The sequence below is a fragment of the Balaenoptera physalus genome (genome assembly GCF_965194825.1).
Source record: "Balaenoptera physalus genome assembly, chromosome: 16".
NCBI classification, from domain to species: Eukaryota; Metazoa; Chordata; class Mammalia; order Artiodactyla; family Balaenopteridae; genus Balaenoptera; species Balaenoptera physalus.
Genome location: NC_138898.1, coordinates 85,412,678 through 85,437,611, shown reverse-complemented (window position 1 = coordinate 85,437,611; position 24,934 = coordinate 85,412,678). Strand labels below are relative to the sequence as shown.

General features: G+C 56.5%; 4 protein-coding genes across 4 annotated transcripts; 1 reads left to right on the top strand and 3 right to left on the bottom strand.

The window, feature by feature from the left end:
• Positions 1-1,040: 1,040 nt before the first annotated feature.
• Positions 1,041-4,810, bottom strand: MOGAT3 (monoacylglycerol O-acyltransferase 3). Its single transcript, XM_082431947.1, is given in 9 exon segments — positions 1,041-2,181; positions 2,262-2,379; positions 2,383-2,448; positions 2,452-2,470; positions 3,047-3,140; positions 3,143-3,220; positions 3,539-3,727; positions 4,023-4,289; positions 4,509-4,810. Coding segments are annotated over 9 exon segments (1,179 nt in total). The 5' UTR covers positions 4,702-4,810; the 3' UTR covers positions 1,041-2,026.
• An 87-nt stretch (positions 4,811-4,897) lies between these two features.
• On the bottom strand, positions 4,898-7,704 carry LOC309644904 (putative diacylglycerol O-acyltransferase 2-like protein DGAT2L7P; the record flags this gene model as incomplete). The annotated part of the gene is given in 7 exon segments (XM_082429167.1): positions 4,898-5,332; positions 5,594-5,637; positions 5,639-5,739; positions 5,743-5,774; positions 5,776-6,358; positions 6,362-6,726; positions 7,689-7,704. Coding segments are annotated over 7 exon segments (1,329 nt in total). The 3' UTR covers positions 4,898-5,144.
• A 643-nt stretch (positions 7,705-8,347) lies between these two features.
• Positions 8,348-15,964, bottom strand: PLOD3 (procollagen-lysine,2-oxoglutarate 5-dioxygenase 3). The gene is made up of 19 exons (XM_082431940.1): positions 15,495-15,964; positions 15,045-15,136; positions 14,742-14,878; positions 14,470-14,633; positions 14,227-14,339; positions 13,992-14,055; positions 13,343-13,440; positions 12,978-13,079; positions 12,677-12,802; positions 12,362-12,483; positions 11,847-11,951; positions 11,608-11,733; positions 11,175-11,316; positions 10,984-11,097; positions 10,730-10,798; positions 10,153-10,257; positions 9,481-9,627; positions 9,126-9,251; positions 8,348-8,783 (listed from the first exon to the last, which is right to left on the bottom strand). The coding sequence occupies exons 1-19, from the start codon at positions 15,604-15,606 to the stop codon at positions 8,628-8,630; spliced, it is 2,220 nt and encodes a 739-aa protein (XP_082288066.1). The 5' UTR covers positions 15,607-15,964; the 3' UTR covers positions 8,348-8,627.
• Positions 15,965-16,437: 473 nt separating this feature from the next.
• On the top strand, positions 16,438-24,321 carry ZNHIT1 (zinc finger HIT-type containing 1). The gene is made up of 5 exons (XM_082431950.1): positions 16,438-16,607; positions 22,988-23,158; positions 23,608-23,687; positions 23,812-23,981; positions 24,076-24,321. Exons 1-5 carry the CDS (start codon positions 16,586-16,588, stop codon positions 24,095-24,097), a joined length of 465 nt encoding a protein of 154 aa, XP_082288076.1. The 5' UTR covers positions 16,438-16,585; the 3' UTR covers positions 24,098-24,321.
• Positions 24,322-24,934: the final 613 nt, after the last annotated feature.

The window sequence follows — 24,934 nt, the reverse complement described above, 5'->3', positions numbered from 1 at the left end:
GACCCCAACTGCGTCTTAGAAATTCCCCTCTGGGGACTTTCCTGGTGGTTCAGTGGTTAAAACTCCGCATTTCCAATTCCCGGGGCAGGGGAGCTGGTTCGATCCCTGGTCTGGGAATTCATGCCACGGGTGAGGCAAGAAAAAAAAAAAAATCCCCTCCAGACGACAAAGAAGGGCAGGGTCCCTCCTGCGCAAGGGGAAGCCTGGGCAAAGCCCAGAGCTGAGAAACAGCCTGCTTTGCAAGAACAAGCAATTCTGGGTTGCACCCATCCTGTAGGCGGGGACTGGCCAGGGGAGGGCTTTAAACAGGAGAGTGACAGATATGCCTTGTGAGTAGAGGTTGCCCTCTGGTGGCCACATGGACAATGGCAGGGAAGGAAGAAGGCCTGCCAGGAGGCAATTAGCTATGCTCCTAAGGCATATATTCATATATTTTTAAGTTAGACTCTTCCAGATAGGAGGAGAAACCACACAGTGTTGGGGGTTATTACCCAGATACACAGCAGGAGAAATGGGACAGGGAACCTTGACGGCTCTGTACTGTGGAGTCCAGAGCTCTTGAAAATACAATAGATCCTTTAGGCAGTTTAGTGATCCATCTTCTCTGTGTGCACGTGGCACCTGCACTTCCCCGAAGAGAAGATCCCATAGCAAATGTTTGTCACCGCCCAACCTGGAACATTCTTTGTCTAATTTGCACAAAGGCCACGTCTCGGTGGATGCAGCCCCCAGGCAAAAGCAGACAGTACTTTTGTGTGTCTGGTACCCTGTGTGTCTACAGGGTAGGGCTCTGTTTGTGGGGTGCCTCAAATGCTGTGCTGAGCAGTTCACACCTTCTGACAATGAGGATCCAGTCCCAGTGAATAGGAGGAATGACATGATGAAAACAGTGTTTTAGGGAGAGCATCTTGCCAGCGTGAGAAGGTGTTAGATGGGAGATGAGAGGCAAGACCCCTGCTCTCTGAGGAGTGGTCCCAGAGGAAGTCCACGGGAGGGATGGGAGCCTGGAGTAAGAGAAGAAGCTAAGAAGCACTTAGAAGAAGACAGGAGGTGAAGGTGATTCTGGCATCCCTAGCATGTTACCGGGGAATGATAACGTCTGGTGGCAGCGGGCAGTGCAGGATACTAAGCTCCTTGGATACGCAGATGCTATGTTTTGTCTACAGATGGGTTGGCTTTTCAGGGCTGCAGAGACTAGCAGTAGGGGAGGACCCACTGGGGCTGGAGCTCTGGAAGAATGACCAGAAATAGGTCTGTAGAAGAGCCCACATTAGGGGCTACATGGGTGGCGGGTGAGTGGGGATAGCCCCGGGCACAGGGCTGAAGTCTGACCCAGTGGGATTCTCACTGTCTGGGGCTGGAGCTTCCGAAACAGCTGTAATTATTCTCTAACCGACCCTAACCTCCTCCAGCCTGCTGGGTCGACTCCTCTACCCATTCAAAAGGCTCGTCCCCAGCCCAGCCCATCCCAGTGCTGACCCCTCTCTTCTTTCTCTGAAAAGGCTTCCAGATGTTTCCTCCTGGCTCCATCCTGGGTGAGTGGGCACCCACCCAGCAGAGAAATCCAAGGGTAGAGATGGGTGGGAAGATGATGGCTGACAGTTCTCCTCAATCCACACCCAAGGACGCAGTGCAGCTGTCCCACGAGCCTGAGTACATCTCATTCACTTCCCAGGACAACCCCGTGTATGTTCAGTGGAAGAAAAATCAAGCCGTGCCCTTGTGATCTGTGCACTTCTCTGTGTTGTATTTCAATAAAAATTAGAAACCCTGCAACTCTGAAGTAGGTAGCCCCGTGTTATAAGGAGGAAACTGAGGTTTGAAAAGCTTAAGTGACTTGGATAAGGCCACGGTCAGTTGCTCGTGGAGCTGAGAATCCGATGGCAGGCATCCGATTCTACGAAGTAGTGGTGCGAGAGAACTACCTTTTATTGGCGCAGTAGCATGGCAGTAGGTGGGGGTCTCAGGGCACTGGGATCAGGGGCTGGTGGGGCTGGTGGGTGCGGGGGGAGGGCTAAGGCTGGGGCTAGATGAAGGTGGGGCGAGTGGAAGCTGGGACACCGCAGCTTTCCTTGTTCTCATCAAACAGTTGCTCCAGAGCCTTCATGTAGAGCATGTGAGAGTGGTCAACCTGCTCCTCGGTGGGCCGGTGACACTGGGACACTGGGACGGGGCAGCCCACTGAGGGGAGAGGGGAGACACAGGTGAGGCGCTGCTCATGAAGCTGATGGCAGCCTCCTTCCCTGGAGATGGGCACTCACCCGCAGTGGTCATGGGCCTGGAGAAGGGCACCAGGCCCCAGGAGTTGGCTGAGAAGAGACCACAGCCCCAGAAGAGGCAAGGAGAAAAGCCCAGGAGCTTCTTGAAGCCCAGCATCTTCTAGCACAGATGCTGCCACGAGTCTGGGGCAAAAGCCTTAACTCTGAAGATATCATTCTCCCCAAAGGATTACATGGGCACCAGAAAAGCACTGGGAAGGGGCGGCAAGAGAGAAGACGGGTGGTCAGATCAGTGTCTCAAGGAGTGCCCCAAATTCCTCCCTCGCATGATTCCACTTCCCCAGGCCATTTGAAGCAAATGACAGTGGCTACAAAAGAGATCTGAAAGAGGGATTTACATTTCTTGAGGAAAGACTGTGTATTGGGCCTTCCTATATACATCTTCTCATACAGTCTACAACTGCAACATGGTGGCCAGGTAGGTATTAACCATATTTCACAAGTAAGGAAGCGTGCAAGGACTTGCCTTTGAGAGGGTGTCATAAAAGAATTTGAACCAAGGGCGTCTGAGCCCCGGGGTCCTGTGGCTTGCACTGTGATCCTGTCTCTCTCCGCCTGGGAGGAAGCCTGGGGAACTGGCACCTGTGCTTGGCACAGAGGAAACACTCAAGGGGCAAGAGCGCCCTCTAGGTGTGGTCACAGTGTAAGCTCTGGGGATACACAGGCCCACCTACAGGGGTCTGGGTGTATAGGGACAGAGGGTGTAGACCCCCAGACACACTGTGACTTCTGAGCATTCAAGGCAGCACCCCTGGGCACCCACTCACCCGTGCCTCAGTGCCAGGCGGACAAAGCCTTTCCGATTCTGGACAGTGAGGCAGTGCTCCCCTCGGATGGCATACAGGGACTCGTGGACCCCCTAACCAGGACGACCACAGCCTGCCCGACCTGAGGCTGCGACAGAATAAAATCCAGGCTCTGGCGGTTCACGGAACATCCTCCTGCAGGCACGAGGAGGTGTGGGAACAGTCACTACCCCGTCCTTGGCTCCCTAGTCCCTTACCTCACCCTTTAGCCTAGGAAGGGTGAGCCCCCCATCCCTTTCCTTCCAAGCTCCCCTACCCCTGTGCCCATGTCAGTGTGCCTTACAGCACCTCTCCCGGCGAGGATGCAGGACGCTTGCTCCAAAGCCATTCACTGACGCCCACTGTGAGCCTGGCCAATGTTCAAGCCAGGTCCCTGGGCTGAATGGTGGGTGGGGGCCACTGTGGGGGGGTGGGTGGGGGGTGGCTGCCTCCTCCCCTCAGCTCAAGACTCACCAAAGGACAGAAGGTAGTCTCGGTAGGCTGGGAAATGGAAGAGGCCATTCAGCATGGCCGTCAAGGACCGGAGCCTGGGGAACTGCTGGGAGAAGCCGGAGCTCTCACTGGAGAAGTTACAGAGGATTCCCATGGCCATGATCCCATGTGGGTGAGCGACCAGCAGGTAGTTCCGGTCAGGGGGCAGCTCTATTGTTTTCACCAGTTTGGGGGGCAGTGGGCAGGATGAGGAAGAAAGCATAGACAGGAGGATACCAGCTGAACAGAATTCCCTCCACACCAACAGACTTAACTTAGGGTTAGAGTTCAAGGTCCTACGATGGGGTCAAGGGCACAAGGGGCCCCCTCTGGTACACCATCCCACCCCTCCCCCATTGCCTGAACTTAGGCAGCTGGGGGGCTCAGACTCCAGCATAGGGAGGGGTGAGTAGGTGGGGTACATAGAGGGAAAGGGAGGAAGCAGAGCATCTCCTTGGAGGGTCACCTGTTGCCTTAATGGGAAAATAATCCCTTAGGTGCTTCCAAACAGTCCAGGTCCTCATCCACTCAGAACGCCTTCCTCCTTGGGCAGACAGATGAGGGTGGGAGAATTCCTGGAGGCACCATTTATCACCTCTCACTACTTGTTTAGTCCTCACCTGGGGGGCGGGGTGTGTGTCCCGGTCCAGGAAGAACCGTACCAAGTAGAGAACAGAGAAATACCAGAGCGACGTGAAGAGGAGGAAGAGCAGGAGAAGGGAACAGAAGGGGCCTGGGGGAAAGGTGAGAAAGAAAAATGAACTAGCTTTTGAAACTCCAGTGGCTCCTCCCCTCCACCCTCACCAATGAGATCACTGGCCATCTCCCAGCTGGACCTCTGGCTCCTCCCCCCTCCCTTGGCCCTCGGACATCCTGGCAGGTGGGGCTCCAGCCTTTCTCCCCCCACCCTCCCCCTTGCCTCCTTCCCCAGTGGACCCCGGGCACCACTCACCCGTGAAGAGGAAAGTGAGCAGGTAGCAGTAGGCGCTCAGTACTTCTAGCCGCTGCTTCTTCAGGGTTTTCATACTGCGCGAGGGCGGCGGGGCTGTGGAGACTCCCACTCGCTCCCCTTCTGCCAGCAGGGCTCCAGGACCCGGAGGACAAACGGTGAAGATTTCGGTACGAGCCGGGGTAGCCTTTCTCATCTGAGTGGCCACGCCCCTGGGGCCTCCCGGGGTTGCTTGTAGAGGGCTGTGTGGATGGGGAGACCTTGGGATCCGGAGCGCCACAGGTCTTCACACACTGATCTTTGAACTCCAGACGGTAGGTCTGGGCTGGCCGCTGGGCGGGGCTGGGAGGCGGGGTAGGGGCCGTGCGATGGAGGTCCACCCCCGCGTGCATTAGGAATCGTTGTGGGGAGCGGTCGCAGAAGAAGCCGGAGAGCCCACCGACTGGGTCCCCGCCGAGACTCTTTGATCTCGAGTGCGGCCGGCAGATCCTGGACGCGCGCCCCGGGTGTGTCTGCGGGTCTCCGGGAGTGTCTGGTCCCCTCCGAGGCCCGGCCAGGCGCGCGGACTTCCCCAGCCAAGTACAAACACACACACACTGCAGGTCTGTACCCACCTTTAATTTCAGTGCCCACCCACAGTCACCGAGGGCACCAGTGGGGGCCGGCGGCGCGTCTAGGTGGGGGGAGGTGCCCGTCGGCGGGGACGCCAGAGCGCGCCTTGTGCTCTTTCAACAGCTGCTTGAGCCGCTCCAAGTAGACCTCGTGCTGCGCGTCCACCTGCGCCCGGCTGGGCCGCGGGGTTCGCTGCGCCGGCATCGGGGCCCCCACTGTGGGCGGAACAGGAGGCCAGAGGGGTGGTCGCTAGCAGCCGCCCGCAGGTCACCTTCTCGCTCGCCGCGATTATCTGGGACAGAGTTCAGGGCTGGCGCGGTTGCCGAAGGCAGCCTGGGGGCGTGGCCGGAGTCCAGGATGTCAGGCCCCAACCGGGGGTCCTTCACCTCCCGGCGCGGGGAGGGTGCAGGGGCCTTCAGCCCGGGAGGAGCAGGCGGGCGGGCCGGATAGCGGAGCGGGTAGAGGCCGGGGCTCGCCGACGGTGTGGATGGGCGTGCGGAAGGGCAGGAGGAGGCCCCCGGGGGCCGTGGAACAGCGGCAGGGCCACTCTCAGCAGTGGCTGCAGCGCTTCCTGTGTCCTTCGCACCCATGAGCCCGGCGGGTTCGGAAACTGCTGGATGAGCTAGTTCTCCCCGAAAGAGAAGACTGGCACCAGGGAGGTCCTGGGGGAGCGGGGGGCAACTGACTCCGGACCCCGCCCGGGGCGCGCTGCGCTCCTCCCCGGCAGCGCTGCCCTCTTCCAGCGCCAACGTGACAAATCTCTTCTGATTCCGGATTCGAAAGCTCAGCGCTCCGGGCTTTGCCTCCCCCGCCTCCAGGGGCCCCTCCCACTCCCAGGAGGCCCCCCGGGGCCGGGACAAGAGATAGGAGGCGCTGGCCTTGTCCCAGGACACAGATCCTGCGAGAGAGGGCGGAGGCCGGGGGACCTGAAGCCTGATTCTTCCAGAAAAGAGGGCGCAGGGCTCTGGGGAAGTAAGTAGAGCTGGGACCAAGTGCCCGCATGCGGGAGGAGGGCAGGTAGGAGGTGACAGCAGGGACTGGGGCTCCTGAGACCCAGCGCTCTCCTCACCAGCACACATGATGTAGTCCCAGAAGACAGGGAGCTGGAACCAACAGGGCAGCGTGAGCAGGTGGGGCTGGAGGTGAGGGAAGAGGTGGGAGAAGCCAGTGGCCTCTGTGCAGAAGTTGCTGCAGGCCCCACTGACCAGAACCCCGTGAGGGTGGAAGCCAAAGAGGTAGTTCTAGGAGGGATCCGGATCTGCGGTTTTAACCAGCTGGGGGACAGAGGGTGCACACCCTACTGGGGAGCTGACATTGGACTTCGGGGGTGAAGGTCCCGAGAGTCCATTCTGAAGCCCTGCTCCCAGCCAGTGCACCGTTCCCGAGTGCCTCGCCGAGATGGGGAGGTGGTCACGGATATGTCTGCGAATGGCCCGGTTGCGGACGCAGGCAGAGCAGTGGCCTCCTGCCCCAGGTGTGTTTCTATCTCCATGGAGCCAGACCAGGTCGAGGACCGCTAGGATCCAGGCCCGGCCCAGGAATACAAGGAGCAAGGCAGCCAGGCACACCTGGGCGGGAGGTGGTGGTGGTGCGTGGGGGGTTGTGGGGACTCAGGATCCGGAGGTTCGAGTCCCAGGTCCCCCGTTTGCCCCCTTCCCTGTTCCATGGTTTCAGGCCCACCTGTCCAATCTACACCTTTCTCCCTCGTTGAAGAACCCCACCCCACAGACCCCTGCCCTGCCTCCCTCCCTCCCGTGCTGGAATGGGGAAGCAGAGTGCCAGGCGCAGGGTTCCTCAGGTCTTCAGGGACTCAGTGAGCCCCCAAAAGGGGAAGACCCATTGCAGGACGGCAAACACTTGGAGGCCCCGGAAGAGGTGGCTGGAGGAGGACGCAGAGGGGAGTCACCCAGGGGCCACCATGGCTGTGAAGCGTACCTTCTTTGACCCAACCCACTGGTCCTGACCCCGGGCCTGGATTCTGCCCTCGCTTCCGCCCCCGCTGCTGACCTGCACATTGGAGCATTGTGAACCCTGGCATGGAAGGGTTAACCACTATTTGGGCTCACAGGGCTGTGACCAGTAGGACCAAAAGGAAAGACCAGGGCTGTGGCTTGGAGCCTGGGGGTGAGGAAGGCGTTTGACTTTGTGGAGGTCAGGACTGGCTCCCTGTGAGGAGCAGGGCTGGGAGAGGTCTGGGTCAGCAGGGGTTGCCATGTGTGTGTACCCTGAAGAGCAGGACTCCCCATCTGTCACCCGGGCCTGGCCCCTGAACGGTAGGTGACCTGCAGGAGGATATATTCCCTAAGGAGTAGCTTAGGCCTCTGGGGGGAGACCTCCAGAGGGAAGGGTTTTATGGGAAAGGCTAAGGATTAGGGAACCCCTCCAAGAGAGAACCCACTGGTCTGTTGGCACACCTTCCAGTGGGCTGGGGCCAGTCCTCACTGTGACCGTGGCCCTGTTTAACATTGACCAGAGGCCTGCAGAGCCAGCACTTTTTCCAGGTCAGGGAATGTCACTTGTTTTTGGTTTTTTTTGGCTGCACCTTGCCTTGTGGGATCTTAGTTCCCTCACCAGGGATGGAACCCATGGTCCCTGCAGTGCAAGCCAGGAGTCCTAACCACTGGACCACCAGAAGTCTCAGTAAAAAAAAAAAAAAAGTCCTGGTCTTGTCTTTTTCAAGGCTGCTTCCCATCCCCCCTCTTCCAGGAAGCTTTCCTGGGCTGACCCTCAGGATTCCCCTCTCCTGATTCCACCTAACTAACAGCTTAGATGCAAGAAGCCACAGTAAGGTTCCAGCCTGTCTTCCCTCAAAGAACACATGCCCCCAGGGGGACTTACTTCACCAGCAATGTCCCTGGAGCCCAGCTTAGGGCTGTGCCACCCCACACTTCATGCACTGGAGAAGATGCTGTCAGGTGAGGAGAGAATCAGGGAGGAGAGCTTGCGGGCTTTGCGGGGGTGGGGATGGGGGGTTCTCACCTCAGCCCAACAAGGGAAGTCCTTCTTTCGGTCTGGCCCTCCTCACGTCCTCCCCCAGCTCTGGCAATGACGGGAGTTAGACATGGGAGCCAGGGAAGCTTCCAGGCTCCCACTCTGCTCTAAAATCATGTTTCCGCCTTTTCTTCTTCTCTGTTCTTTTCCTCTGGAAAACCCCGGGTCTCCCCTCTACACTGGGTGGCGGGAGAGATATGGGGTCCACAGGTAGATGAAAGAATAAATGGACTCGAGAATTACAAATCCTCTTTTATTGAGAGGGAGACTGAAAAACAATAATTTATCACGTGGTGAACACCCAGAATCCCTCTCCCCGGGAACCCTTGGGGGCTGAGGGGTGGAGCAAGGGGGCTCCCTGAGCTTCCTGAGGGCCGTGTGGTGGGGAGTGAGGCGACACATTCAGTCCCAGGCACACGGAACGTACACCCAGGAGGCGAGGAGCCGGACAGACCCCCTCCGAGGAGGGGGGCACAAGAAGGCACAATGGCAGGGAAGCTTGGGCAGAGTGGTGCAGCGTCAGGGGTCGACAAAGGACACCATGATGTAGCGAGTGCCCCGAGTGGTGGGCAGCCCCTCGTGGTAGTGGGTGAGGCGGCCAGGGTGCAGGAGCCCCCAGCCCTTCCGGGGGGACGACACCACGCAGTCGTAGCGCAGGAAGCGGCAGCCACCTCCCTGGGAAGACGAGAAGGGGCAGGAGTGCAGGGTGAGCGGAAGTGGGGACTGGGCGGCGGGCTGAGAGCAGGGAGAGCCTGACACGGGGAATCAGGGAGGCAGGACACAGGAGGTTTGGGCATCAGCAGATGGGAGACCCAGGAGAAAGGGTGAGGCTGCCAGCCCGGAAGGGGTCCAGAAGAGGATACCCACGAAGTCACTGAGAAATATAAAGAAGGCAGACCAGAGGGAGGGAGGTGACTGAGGGGTGTGTGTAGGGATTGTAAGGGGGCAGGACACAGGGTCCTGCGTGTGGGGAAGGGCCCTGGGGGCGCCCTGAAGCGGAGGGCAGTAGGGGCTCACCTCATAATCCAGGCCCTTGTGGTTGAGGGCGACATTGAGGGTGAAGGTGGATGAGTCGTGATGTGGCCGCAGAGAGGGCTGCTCATCTGGCCGGTAGCGGACCACAAAGTTCATCACCGCCCGGGTCTGTGGGGACACGGGAGGAGAGGCTGGAGGGATGGCCCTCAGGTCCGGGGAGGGGGAGGGGTTCTCACTGGTACCTGCGGGCTGCCTCCCCCAGGGCTGCCCTCCTGTAGGATCTCATTTTATGGGGCCCCAAACACCACGGGGGCCAAAAAGGCATCGTGTGGAGACGTCCCACCGGGACGGGGTGTGGGAAGGGGGAGGAGCGGGGGTGGCGAGTGCAGCGGCCCACCTTGGTGTGGTAGCCTGGGAACAGGCTCTCGGTCATGGGCCCCACGTACGTCCTCAGCAGCTGCAGCCACTGGTCCTCATAGCCCACCTGCTTCATGTGGATGTCCACGGTGGGCACGTTCTCGTAGCCTCCAGCCAGCCTTGAGTCCTGTGGGCAGTGGGCACTGAGCCGATAGGGCAGTGCCAGCCTCCCCCTCCTCTTGCTCCCAGGCCTTAAAGCCTGTATTCCCTCCGTCTGGAAGTCTCGACCACTTCTTAGCTTGACTCACTCCTCCTGTCCTCTAAGTGTCAGCTAAGATGTCACCTCTCCTGTGAAGCCCCTCGGTCCCACCACGTCTGGGTCAAGGGTCCCTCCGGAGACTCCTGCAGCACCTGGGCTGCCCATCACAGCCTTTAGAAGCTGGGTTGCTGCTGCTACTGACAGCAGGTGAGACCCAGGAGGGCAGAGCTCAACCTGCACCACCCGGGTCAGGGGCTGGCGTCTAGGACCCACCCCGTAAGTATTTCTTGAACGAATGGATGAATGAATGAATACAGTTGTGCCTCCTGTGGGCCCCTCCCCCTTGGGGACCCCTCCTTGCTCCCACTCTCTGGATTCCATTTTCCCTCAATCAGGGAAATTTCACCTCCCTCCTCCTGGGATCCCCCCTGCTCCCCTGCCCCAGCCCCTCACCTCATGCCGGCCTCCTGACCACTGGCCGTAGTGCTCCATTTCCTCCACCAGCTCATCACACATTTGCTCAGACAGCAGAGGGAACCAGTACACGTCCGGGCAGGGCTGAGGACGGACGGGGCAGGGCAAGAACAGCAGGGCCGGGTCATGCTCGGGGAGCGGACAGGCGGCCAAAGGAAGGGAGAGAAAGCAGGGAGCAGAAAGGGAAGCCAGGAGATGAGAGAATCTGCAGGAACGGGGATCTGAGTGTGGGGACGGGTCAGGAGGCGCCGGGCCAGAGAAGGTGGGAGCAGTGCTGAAAACATGGCGCAAACGGCACGGGGGTCCTGGAGCCCCGGGTTCTGGGATAGTGGTTTTCAAACTCGTCTTAAAAAGTATCATTTCACCCATACACCAATATACCCAACAGACAAGAGAGGACCACCCTGATTAATGCCAGGATGGGGGCGGCAGGCCTATCTGCTCAGCCTTTGCCCTCATCTTGCCTGAGCAGAAAACCCTGAGGCACCACTAATCCAGGCAGTGGGCCCAGGGGGTGATGGCCGTGTGACGGGTCGGGGTCCTGCGTGGGGCTCACCTGTTCCACGAACCCCTCCCCTTCCAGGGCGCGGCTGTAGTTCTCGTGAATGTACTGCTCCTTCCAGTCCTGGGGGTGGGGGGAGGCGCACCTTGACCCGGGCCCTCTTCATTCCATCTGCTCCCACCCAGGAAGCCCCCTCCCCAGGCAACAGGAGAGCCTGCACAGCGCGCATGCGTGTGCGGTGGGTCTGGGGCATCCTCCTTTACGGAAGGAGGGGAAACTACCTTCTGAGCGAGGGGCCGCCTACTCACCAGGGGGTTGTCGAAGATCTGCCAGAGGTCAGGGTGCAGGTGGTCTGTGTCATACCGGGAAGTGGCCAGGAGGCGCCCAAATTCGTGCTGATTGCTGAGGTGGAGAAAGATGCCCTGGCGTGGGGGGAGGGTGTGAGAAGGGTGACAGGGAGCAAGCGCCTTGCCCCGCCTCGAGCCCCAGGCCCACTCACCTTATCCCGCAGGCTCTTGCAGAAGGCCATGTCTGGGTCAGTGTCACTGCCCGAGAACACCTCCCTCTGGGGCAGCTCCGTCCTCAGGGTCTCCCCGCGGATCACATAGGCCTGGGATATGTAGGGCACATTCCACACGCCCCTGGAGGCACCCACACCGGGGTCAGCTAGGTGGGCGACCCCCACAATCCTGCCCTGTTCCTCCCAGGAGCCCCTTCCCTCGAGGGCTGTGAGCTGCTAGGTCCCACTGGCTTCCCCCGTCAAGCCCTGCTGGTCGCAACCCTCTCATGCCCCCCTACACGGTCAGTCCCTGCCCACAACCCCCAGCACGTCTTATGGGTGGCCACTGGAGCCCCGAGACTGGGGCTTTGGGGCAGGATGCAGGGGTCTCCGAGGGCCCAGCTCGGGGGAGGGGAGGGGCTGCAGGACGCACACTCGCTTCCGCTGCACCAGCTCCACGTAGTCCTCGGAGCGCGCGTAGTACTCATCGGGGCTCAGGGCTCCCCAGAAATTGGACCACAGCTTCCCGTGGCGGGACAGCATGGGCGCTATCACCTTCCTGTGGACGAGCAGAGGTGAGGGCCAGGCGGAGTTGTGCCCCGCGCCCAGGGGAGGAGTTGGGGGTTCCCTGGGGACTACTTGGGGGCCCTCTGGCTGAACCAGGCGAGCGACCTGTTCTCTTCAATGAGGATGCGCAGGGTCTGCGGGTTGCTGATGACCGCGTCTGCGTCCAGGCTGAAGTAGAATTCACACTTGGGGTCCTGCCGACAAATGTCCCTGGAGGTGACAGACCAACAGACAGATGAGCTGAAACGGGAGCAGGTGGGGGGGAGAGGGGACTGTAGAGTGGGTGGAGCTCCCCCTACCCGCTGAGGAGAAGAGGAGGAAAGTGGGTAGAAGCACCAGCAGGAGGACAGGAAGGAGAAAAAGACGGGGGGGGGGAGGGGAGGGCGGGAAAGGGGAGGCCGAGGCCTGTGTGCCTCCTCCCCCAGGACCCCCAGATTCTTCCATCTGTGCGGGGCAGGGGAGGGACAGCACGCATAGTGGCTGGGAGTGCGCCACTGTGGAGGCCGAGGAGAGGCTGGATGGGGAACGGAGAGGGAAGGGGGCGTGCAGTGGGTGGCAGCCCCTCGCCCACTGCTTTCACCGCCCCCCCCCCGAGCAACACCCGCCCGAGGCTCACTCACATGGCCATGTCCCTGGCCTCGCCTGGCGTCAGGCCCTCCTCGGGCCCCACCAGCTTCACAGCTGAGAAGTGGTCCTGCAGCTGGGGCCAGGAGTCAGCAATGTGGGGCTCGTGGTACACCTCCTGGAGATGGTGGGGGGAGAAGGGGGAGATGGGGAGACTGAGAGGGCAGAAAAGATGGTGCCTGAGGGACAGGAGCGGGGAAGGAGGTGAGCGGAAGGGTGCAGGAAGGAGTCTGGGATAGGGAGTGGGAGTTCTGATGAGGGCAGGGGCGGGGTCCCTTGGGAGGGAGAGGCTGTCAGTCGGGGTGTCTCACGTTGTTGTGCAGAAAGAGGGTGACCCTGTCGGGGGGATAGTCCAGGAGCAGCAGCCTCTGGAGGAAGCGGGGCAGGAACGGGCTAGGTTGTTCCACAAACACTGCGAGAAGCACCCGGGGGGGAGTCTGGAAGATACAACGTGATGGGGCTCAGAGGAAAGCCCGCCAGTCTGTCCTCCACAGCCCTGGCAGGTTTGGGGGTCTCCAGGGGCTTTGCCCCCACCCACTGCTGCCTGGAATGCCCTCCCTGCACCCCCTGCTTCCAAGCGCTCTCCCACCCACGCTGGCACCCCCTCCTCACCTGCCCCCCCGGGAGTGGCCTCCGGTCCTGGTCGCAGAACCCACAGCCTCCCTCAGGAGTCCAGCCATTGGGGACGTAGTTTCCCAGGTAATTCAGCTGGAGCTGTTGGGAGAGACGGTGAGAGGCTGAGGCTAACGAGTCCAGGGCCAGAGGTGAGGGAGGTGGGGCAGACAGGCAGGGGACAGGGCAGGATGGGGAGCGGTGGCCACTGAGAAACTCTCCCAGCACCCGTGCTTCTGGGGCTGGGGAGGACTCACTACTTGGAAGGGCTGGAGGAACCTGGGGGCTGGGGCGAGGTCTGCGGCAGGGGCTGTGCGGCCAGGACTGACTGGGGCTGGGGCTGAGGGTATAAGCAACTGGGGCACCTTAGTGGGGCCGTTCCCATGGACCACAACAGGAAGTGTGTCATAGGCCACATTCCGGATACGCACGCGATTCCGACCAAACTTTAAAACCACCTCATCTGGGGAAGAAAGGCCAGGCTTCAGACTCCCTTTCCCCAAAAGCTGCCAAACAGCACGTGCTTCTAAATATAGGGGGGCGGGGGCTGCCCAGCTTCTCTAGAGGATGAAGGACTGTGACCCATGGGGCGGGGACGGGATACCTTCTCTCTCCGAGGGCACTGACCAGGCTGCTGCCACCCTGGGGCACCCCACCACTTACTACCTGTGCGACCTGGGCAAGTCACTGGCCCCTCAAAGAGGCAGTTTCCCCATCTGAGACAGGTGGATAACCACAGACCCGCCCTTTGTAGAATTGTTGTGTTAAATGAAATTACAGAAGTAAAACCCTGGCCCAGAGCTGGCCACATAGTATGTCAAACAGACATTAGGTACGACCATTGCTGCTTCTGTTACTATTAGCACAGTGCAACTAACTCTATCAGCCATTCTGACGTTTGATGAAGTTAACATCGAGGTGAGTTGAAGATCACCCCAGTTCTACCAGGAGCCCCTCCCACATTCAGGACCCCCAGCAGCCTCTCATCACCCCTTCTGATTGCCTTTTCCTCACCTAAAGCCCCGTTGAGGTTCTGAAAGATCTGCGATTTATGATCCAGATTAAGGCTGAGTTTCTCCTGGATGGGATGAGATGGGGCAGTTAATTAAAGAGGGGGTGGGACATCATTTCCCACTCTTTTCTCTTTATGTCTTTCAAGAAGCCTCTTTACCCCTTCCCTCCCATTCAGCCTGAGAGGGCTGCCACCTCCAGAGCTTCAAGTCGGGACCCCTCCTCTGCCCCTCCCTACCCTCAGTCCTGGGTCCAGGTAGAGCCGAGTGTAGAACAGCTGATCGTCATCGTCATCTTTGTACTTCCACTGGCGGACGATTTGGTGGATAGCGGGGGCGAAGCCAATGAATCCTGGGTCGGGGGAGGGGAGGTGCTGACTCCAAGATTCCCAGGGTCCCAGGACCTGTCCCCACTCCCTCTCCAGCCCTCAGGCACCTGGAACACTCCATGCCCCACCACTTTTGGACACTCTGCCACTCACCACCAGAGTTGAGGAAGCGCTTCCCCGTGCCCACCTCAGGGTACTGCTCCGCCAGCCCCCACTCGGGCCAGCAGAAGCCCTCTGCAGAGAAGAGCAGGCGGCTGCCACTCTGGACAAACTTCTTCAGCAGCTCCGAGGGGCTGCCAGCCAGAATCACATCGTAGCTGGGGGAGGAAGGGGAGGATGAGCAGCACAGCCACTAGGAACCTCAGTATCCTCACCCCCTCTTTCTGTCCACCCCTCTTCTTTCTCCCCAGCCCCAGCCCCTTTACCTGTCCACAAACATGATGACCATATCTTCCCTGTCTGCATATTTCTCCATTTCCTTCTTTAGCCACCTGACCTTCTGTCCTCCACCAACCGTTCGGGCTACATCGCCCCCTCGCCACTCCTGTCCCAGGCCAAGGGTCTGTGGAGGAGACCCAGAATGCCAGGGAGGGGCTCAGGCGGCCAGGTGGTCCCACCGCCCTGACCAGGCTCACCGTGGGGTCCCAGGCATCCAGCCCTCAGCCCACTCCTAGGCTAGACCCCACCCCCACCCCTTCTAGAGGCCACGAGGGTGTTCCTCTCCTCACCCGCACAGTGTAATTGAAAAACTCCGCTGACCGCAGGAAACGCCGGTATCCTTCTGTCTCGCCTGTGGCCACGGTGATCACCAGCAGCTTCTCTGTCACCAGCCAGGAATTGGCACTCAGGACCCACTCGCCCAGCTGCCCCACGCGCTCCACTCACCGCAGGTCCCCTTCCCCTCCCTCTGACTCTGCTCCTGTTCCTCACCTCCTTTCCGCATTCCCTCTTAAACTCTTCCAACCCAGGGAAACCTGACCCCAGTGAAAGCGGGATGGGAGTAACACCCAGAAATTCGGGGTCAGTTTCCATGCGGAGGGTGGAAACAGTTCAGAGCGAGGAGTGGGCGAGGGGCCGTGTGATTCGGCCCTAGGGAGCCCGCTGGGCGTGGGAGAGGCCGGCCTCGACCCTCTCCCCCGGGTCAGTCTGGCGCCACTCGCCCCTCCCGGGGTTCTCACCTGGGTTGACAGGGTCGCTGCCCCGGGGACGATTTGAAGCCGAGGCCTCAGGAGGCGGCGACAGCAGTAGCAGCAGTAGCAGCAGGAGCCGGAGTCCCGGGCCCGAGGCCATGACGGGGAGCTGGCCGAGCGGCACACAGGCCCGCACCGGGCTCTGGCTGTGCGCCTGGACCCCAGCTCCGGAGAGGGGCTCTGGGAAAAAGGATGCGGGCTGCTGTGCGGCCCGCAGCTAGGAGGAGCCGGGTTGGGGCTCCGCCCTGGGGGGAAAAAAAAGCGTACCCGGAGGTTACAGAAAACTCGAGATGCCGGGCCTTAGACAAGGCGAGGATTGTCCCGGGCGGTGAGCAGAACTGAACGAGCGGAGGGGGCGCCCAGCCCGGAGGCGGGGGAGGGGCGGGGACTAGGGCTGGCGATCCCGAGCCGAGGACATTTAGAGCCAGCCCGGCCCACAGCCAGCCTAACACTTGAGGAAAGTGAAACGCGGAGAGGGGAAGTGACCCCTTGCGGGTCCGGCGGGATGCGGAGGCGGGTCTTTGCTACAGCCCTGCATCGAGCAGCCGGGCGGAAGACCCAGAAAGAGAGGCGGTGGGGACGCGCGGAGCGGGTTTGACGGCAGGGAGGGAGAAGGCCGAGGAGTCTGCGGCCCCAAGGGGTCTGGGGGTTGAGGTTTTGGCAGAGGGTCACCGGGGACCTCTGGGATTGCCCACTCAGGCCAAGTTCTTTGGTACTCCGGACCATCATCTTCACCGCCCAGGGGAGAAGCTCCAGGGGATGCCTTTGTGATGATTGTATCTTCAGACGGACCAAAGGAAAATGACGTTTCTTGAAAGATCACTGGCAACACCTCTTTAAAATGACCCATTTCGAGGGTCCCGCAAAATACACAACTACACCGAGGTCGGAAGTAGTGTTGCCCGTATAAAATATGGCGGAAAGCTTTCTGGTCTCTAAGGGAACATTACGCAGTTAAAGCGGTGGATTGCACTGCGCACGCGTAGAGGCACGCGCCACAGGAAGTCGTCCTGCCCCTACCACAGCGCGTGATTTAGAACGCGTGCGCAGTAGGCTCATCTGGCGGCTGTGTTTTGAAAATGGTGGAGAAGAAAACTTCGGGTATGTGAGCCCTCGGCTGTTGGCCCCCTATCCTCCTCTAAAACCGAACCTGGCCTAGGATTCCCTCAACCAGTTATTAGTCTTAAATCCCTACCCCGGGCCTCGGGTCCTGACGTCGGGGCAGACCCCCAAACCATCCGTTCACGTTTTATTCATGCCTGCTGCAACCCGGGCCCTGGGGATGGAGAAAGAAAAAAGATCCTTAGCACCCAAGAACTGGCTTTCCGGGAGCTGGGCAGACGCGCAGACTTACCACTGCATTTCAGAGTGATACGTGCTATGGTAGAGGGATGCAGAGTGCCTGGGCTCGGGGAGGAGTGGCATCCAACCCAGCTTCTGGGAAGGAGGGGACTGGAGGGAAAGAAAACGCTTGGATTGAGTCCTGAAAGTCACAGTTTAGCTCAGTGCAGTTGCGTGGGGACTCCTTCCCTGCAGCGGGAACCGCACGTGCCAAGGTAGGAGAGCAAGAAAAAGCAAATCGCTTAGGAAGCCAAGTTCACAGTTCTGGGGCTTGCAGAGGAGAGAGGCTGGAGGGCTAGGAAAAGGTATCCTTGAAAGGCATTGTATACGCTGCCGAAGAGTTTGAACTCTCTGGAGAGGGCGGTGGAGAGCCATCAAGGGCTTTTAAGGCAGGGGAGTGACCCAGACAAATTTATCTCTTAGAAAGGGAGTTTAGCTTCAATGCGGAGGATGGATTGGAGCGACTAGAGCTGCGCCGTCCGGTAGAAATTTCAGGGATGATGGAAATGTTCTTAATCAGCACTATTCAGTATGGCAGCCGGTAGCCACATGTGGCTATTGAGCACTTGAAATGTGGCAAGATTGAGAAACTGAATTTAAAATTTTATGTGTCTTAATTAATTACATCTTAATTAATCTACATCTAAATTTCAGTAGCCTCATGTGACTAGTGGCTGCTCTATTGTGTAGTGCAGGTTCAGAGATTGGAAGGCCAGTTAGGAAGCTGTTGAGGAATCCAGATAAAAAGAGATGAGGGTCAGAACACTCTGCCAGATTGACTTGTAATAAATCCAGTCATGTCATCTTTAAACCCCTCACTGGATCTCCAACACCCTCACCATAAAATCCCCAAATCCAAATTCCTTTATTTTGTTATTTTTTAAATTTTTAAATTTATTTGGTTGCGCTGGGTCTTAGTTGCAGCCGGCGGGCCCCTTAGTTGTGGCATGTGAACTCTTAGTTGCAGCATGCATGTGGGATCTAGTTCCCTGACCAGGGATCGAACTCGGGCTCCCTGCATTGGGAGCTCGGAGTCTTATCCAGTGGACCACCAGGGAAGTCCCAAAGCCAAATTCCTTTAGATACTTAAAGGTAAGATTCTTAATGGTCTGCCTGACTTCCTATCCCCATCCTCCCCCCGCCCCACCACACACACATACTTTATATACCAGCCATACAGAACTTTAAAAAATTTATTGAAGGCACTGCAGTCTTTCATCCAGGCCTTCTCTCATGCTGGTACCAAGGCCTAAGACACCCCACCCCCATCCCAATCAGGCTAACTTCTATTCATCAGTCAGGCCTCAACCTAGACTTACTTTCCTCTGGAAAATCTTCCTGACTACCCCAAGCCCCGGTTATGTGTTTCTGTCATGTGCTTTGTAGTACTTTGTACTTCCCTGTCCTAGCATGTACTGTCCTGTACTGGGCTTGTTTATTTGATCATTTATATTCCCCACCTGACTGTAAGCTCTGGTTGTATTCCCAGAACCGCCTGGTACTTGGAAGGGAGGCAGTATAGTACAGCGATCAAGAGGATCTTTTTTGATGCTGGGCAGTTCTGGGTATGAATTCTGACCCAGGTGCTTATTAGCTGTGTAAACTTTGGACAGGTTTCTTAACCTCTGAACTCCAGTAAACTGGGGATGATAATGATACCTATCTCATAAGGTTGATGTAAAGATTAAAGAATTCCATTTATGCAAAGAGCTTAGTACAGGCAGATCTCAGAGATATGCAGGTTCGGTTCTAAACCACTGCAATAAAGCGAATATCGCAATAAAGTGAGTCACACAAATTTTTTTATTTCCCAGTGCATATAAAAATTATGTTTCGGGACTTCCCTGGCTATCTGGTGGTTAAGACTCCACGCTTCTACTGCAGGGGGCACGGGTTCAATCCCTGGTCGGGGAACTAAGATTCCACATGCTGCTCGGCGCGGCCAAAAAGAAATCTTTTTTGTTTTTACGTTATAGTCAGTTAAGTGTGCAATAGCATTATGTCTTTTCAAAATGTACATGCCTTAATTTAAAAATACTTTATTGCTAAGAAATGCTAGCCATCGTGTGAGTCTTCAGCGCGTTGTAACCTTTTTTGCTGGTGGAATGTCTTGCCTCGATGTGGATGGCTGCTGACTGATCAGGGTGATGGTTACTGAAGGCTGGGGTGGCCGTGGCAGTTGCTTAAAGTAAGACAGCACTGACGTTTGCCACATTGATTGACTCTTCCTTTCGTGAAGGATTTCTCTGTAGCCTGCAATGCTGTTTGATAGCGTTTTACCCAGAGTAGAACTTCTTTCAAAATTGGAGTTAATCCTCTCAAGCCTGTCACTGCTTTATCAAGTAAGTTATATAATATTCTATTTTTTAAAGGTCTTTGTTTTTTCCTTTCCTTTCCTTTCCCTTTCTTTCTCCACCCTCCCTCCCTCCCTCCCTTCCTTCTGTCCCCACACAGCTTGCAGAATCTTAGTTCCTCAACCAGGGATCAAACCCTGGCCCACTGCAGTGGGAGCTCGTAGTCCTAACCACTGGACTGCCAGGGAATTCCCTGTTATGTGATACTGTGAATCATTTGTTGTTGTTTCAACAGTCTTCACAACATCTTCACCACGAGTAGATTTTATCTCAAGAAACCACTTTCTTGGCTCATCCAGAAGAAGCAACTCCTCATCCGTGAGTTTTATCGTGAGATTTCAGCAATTCAGTCACATCTTCAGGCTCCCCTTCTAATTATAGTTCTCTTGCTGTTTCCACCACATCTGCAGTTAACTTCCTCCACTGAAGTCTTGAATCCCTCAAAGTCATCCATGAGGGTCGGAATCAACTTCTTCCAAACTCCTGTTAATGTTGACATTTTGACCTCTTCCCGTGAATCACAAATGTTCTTCATGGCATCTAGAATGGTGAATCCTTTCCAGAAGGTTTTCAATTGACTCTGCCCAGCTCCATCAGAGGAATCATTATCTATGGCAGCTATAGCCTTATGAAATATATTTCTTAAATAATAAGACTTGAAAGTCAAAATTACTCCTTAATCCACGGGCTGCAGAATGGATATTGTGTTAGCAGGCGTGAAAACAACATTGATCTTGTTGTCCATCTCCCTTAGAGCTCTTGGGTGAGCAGGTGCATTGTCAATGAGCAGTAATATTTTGAAAAGTATCTTTTTTTCCTGAGAAGTAGGTGTCAACAGTGGGCTTCAAATATTCGGTAAACCGTGTTGTAAACAAATGTGCTGTCATCCGGGCTTTGTTGTTCCATTTATAGAGCACAGGCAGGATAGGTCTAGCCTAATTCTTAAGGGCCCTAGGATGTTCAGAAAGGTAAATGAGCGTTGGCTTCAACTTAAAGTTACCAGCTCGCTGCTTTAGCCCCTAACAAGAGAGTCATCCTATCCTTTGAAGCTTTGAAGCCAGGCATTGACTTCTCCTCTCTAGCTATGAAAGTCCTGGATGGCTTCTTCTTCTAATAGAAGGCAGTTTTGTCTACATTGGAAGTCTGTGGTTTAGTGTTGCCACCTTCATTAATTATCTTAGCTAGATCCTCTGATTTTTTTTTTTTTGGCCGTGCTGCGCAGCTTGCAGGATCTTAGTTCCCCAGTCAGGGATCGAACCCGGGCCCACAGCAGTGAAAGCGCACAGTCCTAACCACTGGCCCACCAGGGAATTCCCTTAGTTTGAGCTTCTGAATAACTTACTGCAGCTTCTACAACAGCACTTTTAAAAAATATATTTATTTATTTATTTGGCTGTGCCGGGTCTTTAGTTGCGGCATGCGAACTCTTAGTTGCAGCATGTGGGATCTAGTTCCCTTGCCAGGGATTGAACCCAGGCTCTCTGCATTGGGAGTGTGGAGTCTTAGCCACAGGACACCAGTGAAGTCCCTCTACATCAGCACTTGCTGCTTCAGCTTGCACTTTTATGTTATGGAGACGGCTTCTTTCCTTTTTCAAAAAAATAAATTTACTTATTTATTTATTTATTTTTGGCTGCGTTGGGTCTTCGTTGCTGCGCGCGGGCTTTCTCTGGTTGCAGCGAGTGGGGGCTACTCTTTGTTGCGGTGCGCAGGCTTCTCATTGAGGTGGCTTCACTTGTTGCGGAGCACGGGCTCTAGACTCGCGGGCTTCAGTAGTTGTGGCATGCAGGCTCAGTAGTTGTGGCTTGCGGGCTCTAGAGCGCAAGCTCAGTAGTTGCGGTGCACGGGCTTAGTTGCTCCGCGGCATGTGGGATCTTCCCGGACCAGTGATCGAACCCATGTCCCCTGCATTGGCAGATGGATTCTTAACCACTGCGCCACCAGGGAAGTCCCTGGCTTCTTTCCTTAAACCTCATGAACCAACCTCTGCTCGTTTCACACTTTGTTTCTGCTGCTTCCTCACCTCTCTCAGCCCTTGTAGAATTGAAGAGAGTTAGGGCCTTGCTCTTTATTAGGCTTTGGATTAAGGGAATGTTATGGCTGGTTTGATCTTCTATCCAGACCACTAAATCTTTCTCCATATGAGCAGTAAGGCTGTTTTGCTTTCTTGTCATTCAGGTGTTGACTGAACTAGCACTTTTAATTTTCTTCAAGAACTTTTTCTTTGCATTCACAACTTAGCTAACTGTTTGGTGCAAGAGGCCTAGCTTTTGGCCTGTCTCAGCTTCTGACATGCCTTCCTCACTAAGCATAATCATTTCTAGCTTTTGATTTAAAGTGAGAGACATGTAGCTCTTCCTTTCACTTGAACACTTAGAGGCCACTGTAAGGTTATTAATTGGCCTAATTTCAATATTGTTGTGTCTCAGGGAATCGGGAAGCCCGAGGACAGGGAGAGCGACTTGGGACAGCTGACTGCTAGAGCAGTCGGAACACACACACATTTATCAATCAAGTTTGCAGTCTTGTATGGGCGCGATTTGCGATGCCCGAAAACAATTACAATAGTAACGTCAAAGATCACTGGTCACAGATCACCATAACAAAGATAATAATAATGAAAACGTGTGAAATATTGCAAGAATTACTAAAATGTGACATATAGACACAGTCTCAGGCTATGGAGAGCTCAAGCAAACACACTGGATTTGGCCCTAGATGGTCACTGGTGTCCTGAGTGTGAGTGGTTCCCGTTAAATGGAAGTTGGTTTGCCGGGGGTTGGTTAGGAGTGGATGGGAGGTAAGGAAATAAAACTTACCATGGACTGCACTCTCAAAGCAGAGCAGGTATGAAGTTGGGTAGACACGTGAGAGTTTAGCAGGTTTTTCTGTGGAGGGGAAAGTACCAGTTGAGTGGGAGGGGTTGAAGATGCGAGAGGCGGGGAGGACTTGAGCTAGAGGTAAAGGGTTTGGGTTTAGCAGTGGGACTTGGGGGTGCACCCACTTGGAATGGAGGGACGGGGGGTACCCATGCAGTTACGATTGAGGGTAGGCTGATGGATGAGCATCTCTCCATGGTGGCTCATGTCCTTTTAGGTGGGAAAGGAGATTGCTGAGTGTAAAGGCTGAGTGCATCAAGGTCCCAGTGGAGCCTGGAAGCCCCGAGTGTACTGTGGTCTCCGTCAGCGTGGTTGTGTGATTTCGGCCAGCAGTGAGAGGTCTCCAGGAGGCATTTCATTGGCTGTGTCTGGGATTGGGAAGAAAGGCTGGGGCCAAAAGGATAGAAAACAGGCATGAATGGGGACTTACCTGGTGGTCCAGTGGCTAAGAGTCCACGCTCCCAGTTCAGGGGGCCCGGGTTCATTCCCTGGTCAGGGAACTGGATCCTGCATGCCGCAACTAAGAGTTAACATGCCGCAACTAAGAATTCCGCATGCCACAACTAAAGATCCCACATGCAACAACGAAGATCCTGCGTGCCGCAACTAGGACCCAGCGCAGCTGAATAAATAAATAAGTAAATAAGTAAATATTTTAAAAAAAGAAAAGAAAAGAAAACAGGCATGAGTGACTGAAACGGCAGTCTTAGGTAGCTGGGAAGGAAGCAGCCAGAGTGGGTGATATATTGGGAGAAGATACAGGGGCCAAGGGCTTGGGGACTAGGATGAGATCAGAGAACTCTGCCTCCCCAACCCCTGGACGTCTTCCACACACGGCTCAGAGCCAAGGCCGCCCCAGCTTCTCTCTTCTCTGACCCCATAACTCTTCTGGCCCCGTCCCATCTAGTTCGCTCCCAGGACCCTGGACAGCGGCGGGTGCTGGACCGGGCGGCCCGGCAACGCCGCATCAACAGGCAGCTCGAGGCCTTGGAGAATGACAACTTCCAGGACGACCCCCACGCAGGGCTCCCCCAGCTCGGCAAGCGGCTGCCTCAGTTTGATGACGATGCAGACACTGGTGAGTCGGGTGGAGGAGGGAGCGGGCGCCGGGTGCCAGGAGACAAGGCTGCAGGAAGAGGGAAGAGCCTGCCCGGGTCAGGGTGCGTAAGGACATCGGGCTGGGGGATGGGTGATCCAGGAGCTCCTCTGGCTCCTTTGAGTCAACTGCTCTCCCTTTCTGTGCTTCCGTTTCCTTTCCTGTATGTATCAATAGGATAAAGAAGCTGGAGCCGATGAGCTCTGAGATCCCTTGAGCTCAGACACAAAGCTCTAGATGTAGGGAGGGTGGAGATGGAGGAAGGCTTGGCTTGGAGAAGTGGGGGGCGGGGAAGGGTGTTAGAGAGAGGCCGGCTTAGAACCCAGGTGGGCACCTGGGCAACGAATGGACACGGGGGATCGGAACGGTGAAGCAAAGAACCAGTGTCTTCCTTGGCACGTGCCAAGTAACTCATTGCTCTTGACCTCTAGGAAAGAAAAAGAAGAAAACTCGAGGTGATCATTTTAAACTTCGCTTCCGAAAAAACTTTCAGGCCTTGCTGGAGGAGCAGGTGAGAGGAGCTGGCTGGGGAGGACCCCACAGGGCAGGGATGCACCTGCAGAGATCCTTGGCTCCGACGGGTGTTTCTGGGAGGGGACAGAGGGGTCACAGGGCCAGCCCCCTTGTCTCTGCAGAACCTGAGTGTGGCTGAGGGCCCCAACTACCTGACGGCCTGCGCAGGACCCCCATCCCGGCCCCAGCGCCCCTTCTGTGCTGTCTGTGGCTTCCCCTCCCCCTACACCTGTGTCAGCTGCGGCGCCCGGTACTGTACTGTGCGCTGCCTGGGCACCCACCAGGAGACCAGGTGAGAGGGGCCTCCCCCGGGTCCACACCCTCCCCCTCCTCCCCCCACAGCCTCCTGGACCCTCTGCTCATCCTGGGCTTCCTCTGCCTTGCAGGTGCCTGAAGTGGACTGTATGACCCTAGGCGTCCCCAGAGAGGAAGGCCTTCCGTGCATCACCTGGCCTCGGAGAGGGCATCACCGAAAGGAAAGGCGCTCCCCCTGGACCAAGAGAGGAGCCCAACAAAGCTCGTGTCCTGTCCTCCAGGGAAGACCAGTCTTACTCCCAGGGACTGTGGCAGGGCAGTGGGCCGAGCCCTCAGCGTGCTGTTGTAATAAAAGGTCTCATGCGAGGAGGAGCCTGCCTGTTTGGTCCTGTGGTGTTTTGGGGGTGAGGCTGAGGGGTCTCCTGTCTCTCGAACTCACTGCTCTGTGTCTTTTCCTACTCCCGCTATCTGCCCCTCATGGTCCCTGACCGTGAAAGATTTTGTCCCATTCTCCTGCCATCCCCAGGTCTTTGCATTTCTTGGCTGCGGCTTTTTTTTTTTTTTTTTAATATTTATTTACTTATTTATTTTTGGCCGCGTTGGGTCTTCATTGCTGTGCACAGGCTTTCTGTAGTTGCAGTGAGCAGGGGTTATTCTTCGTTGCGGTGGCTTCTCTTATTGCAGAGTACGGGCTCTAGGCGCGCAGGCTCAGTAGTTGTGGTTCGTGGGCTCTGGAGTGCAGGCTCAGTAGTTGTGGTGCACAGGCTTAGTTGCTCTGCAGCATGTGGGATCTTCCCGGACCAGGGATTGAACTTGTGTCCCCTACATTGGCAGGCGGATTCTTAACCACTGCGCCACCAGGGAAGTCCCTTGGCTGCTTTATGTCGCTATTTGGGTTATCGATCTAGTTCTTTTTTTTTTTTTTTTTTCCTTAATTTTGTTTCTCTAGTTCCTCTGGGTATCTTTTGAGTACCGCTGGCTTCCAGGACT

What these genes read in the sequence shown, in the direction of transcription:
- PLOD3 (XM_082431940.1), bottom strand. Translation starts at nt 15,606, where the DNA reads ATGGCCTCGGGCCCGGGACTCCGGCTCCTGCTGCTACTGCTGCTACTG. An exon ending in CAGCGACCCTGTCAACCCAG is followed by an intron (nt 15,137 to 15,494) that starts GTGAGAACCCCG and finishes GGCTGGTGACAG; the next exon opens with AGAAGCTGCTGGTGATCACC. An exon ending in ACCTGGACCCAGGACTGAGG is followed by an intron (nt 14,056 to 14,226) that starts GTAGGGAGGGGC and finishes CATCCCATCCAG; the next exon opens with GAGAAACTCAGCCTTAATCT.
- ZNHIT1 (XM_082431950.1), top strand. Translation starts at nt 16,586, where the DNA reads ATGGTGGAGAAGAAAACTTCGG. An exon ending in GGTGGAGAAGAAAACTTCGG is followed by an intron (nt 16,608 to 22,987) that starts GTATGTGAGCCC and finishes CGTCCCATCTAG; the next exon opens with TTCGCTCCCAGGACCCTGGA. An exon ending in AGGCCTTGCTGGAGGAGCAG is followed by an intron (nt 23,688 to 23,811) that starts GTGAGAGGAGCT and finishes TTGTCTCTGCAG; the next exon opens with AACCTGAGTGTGGCTGAGGG.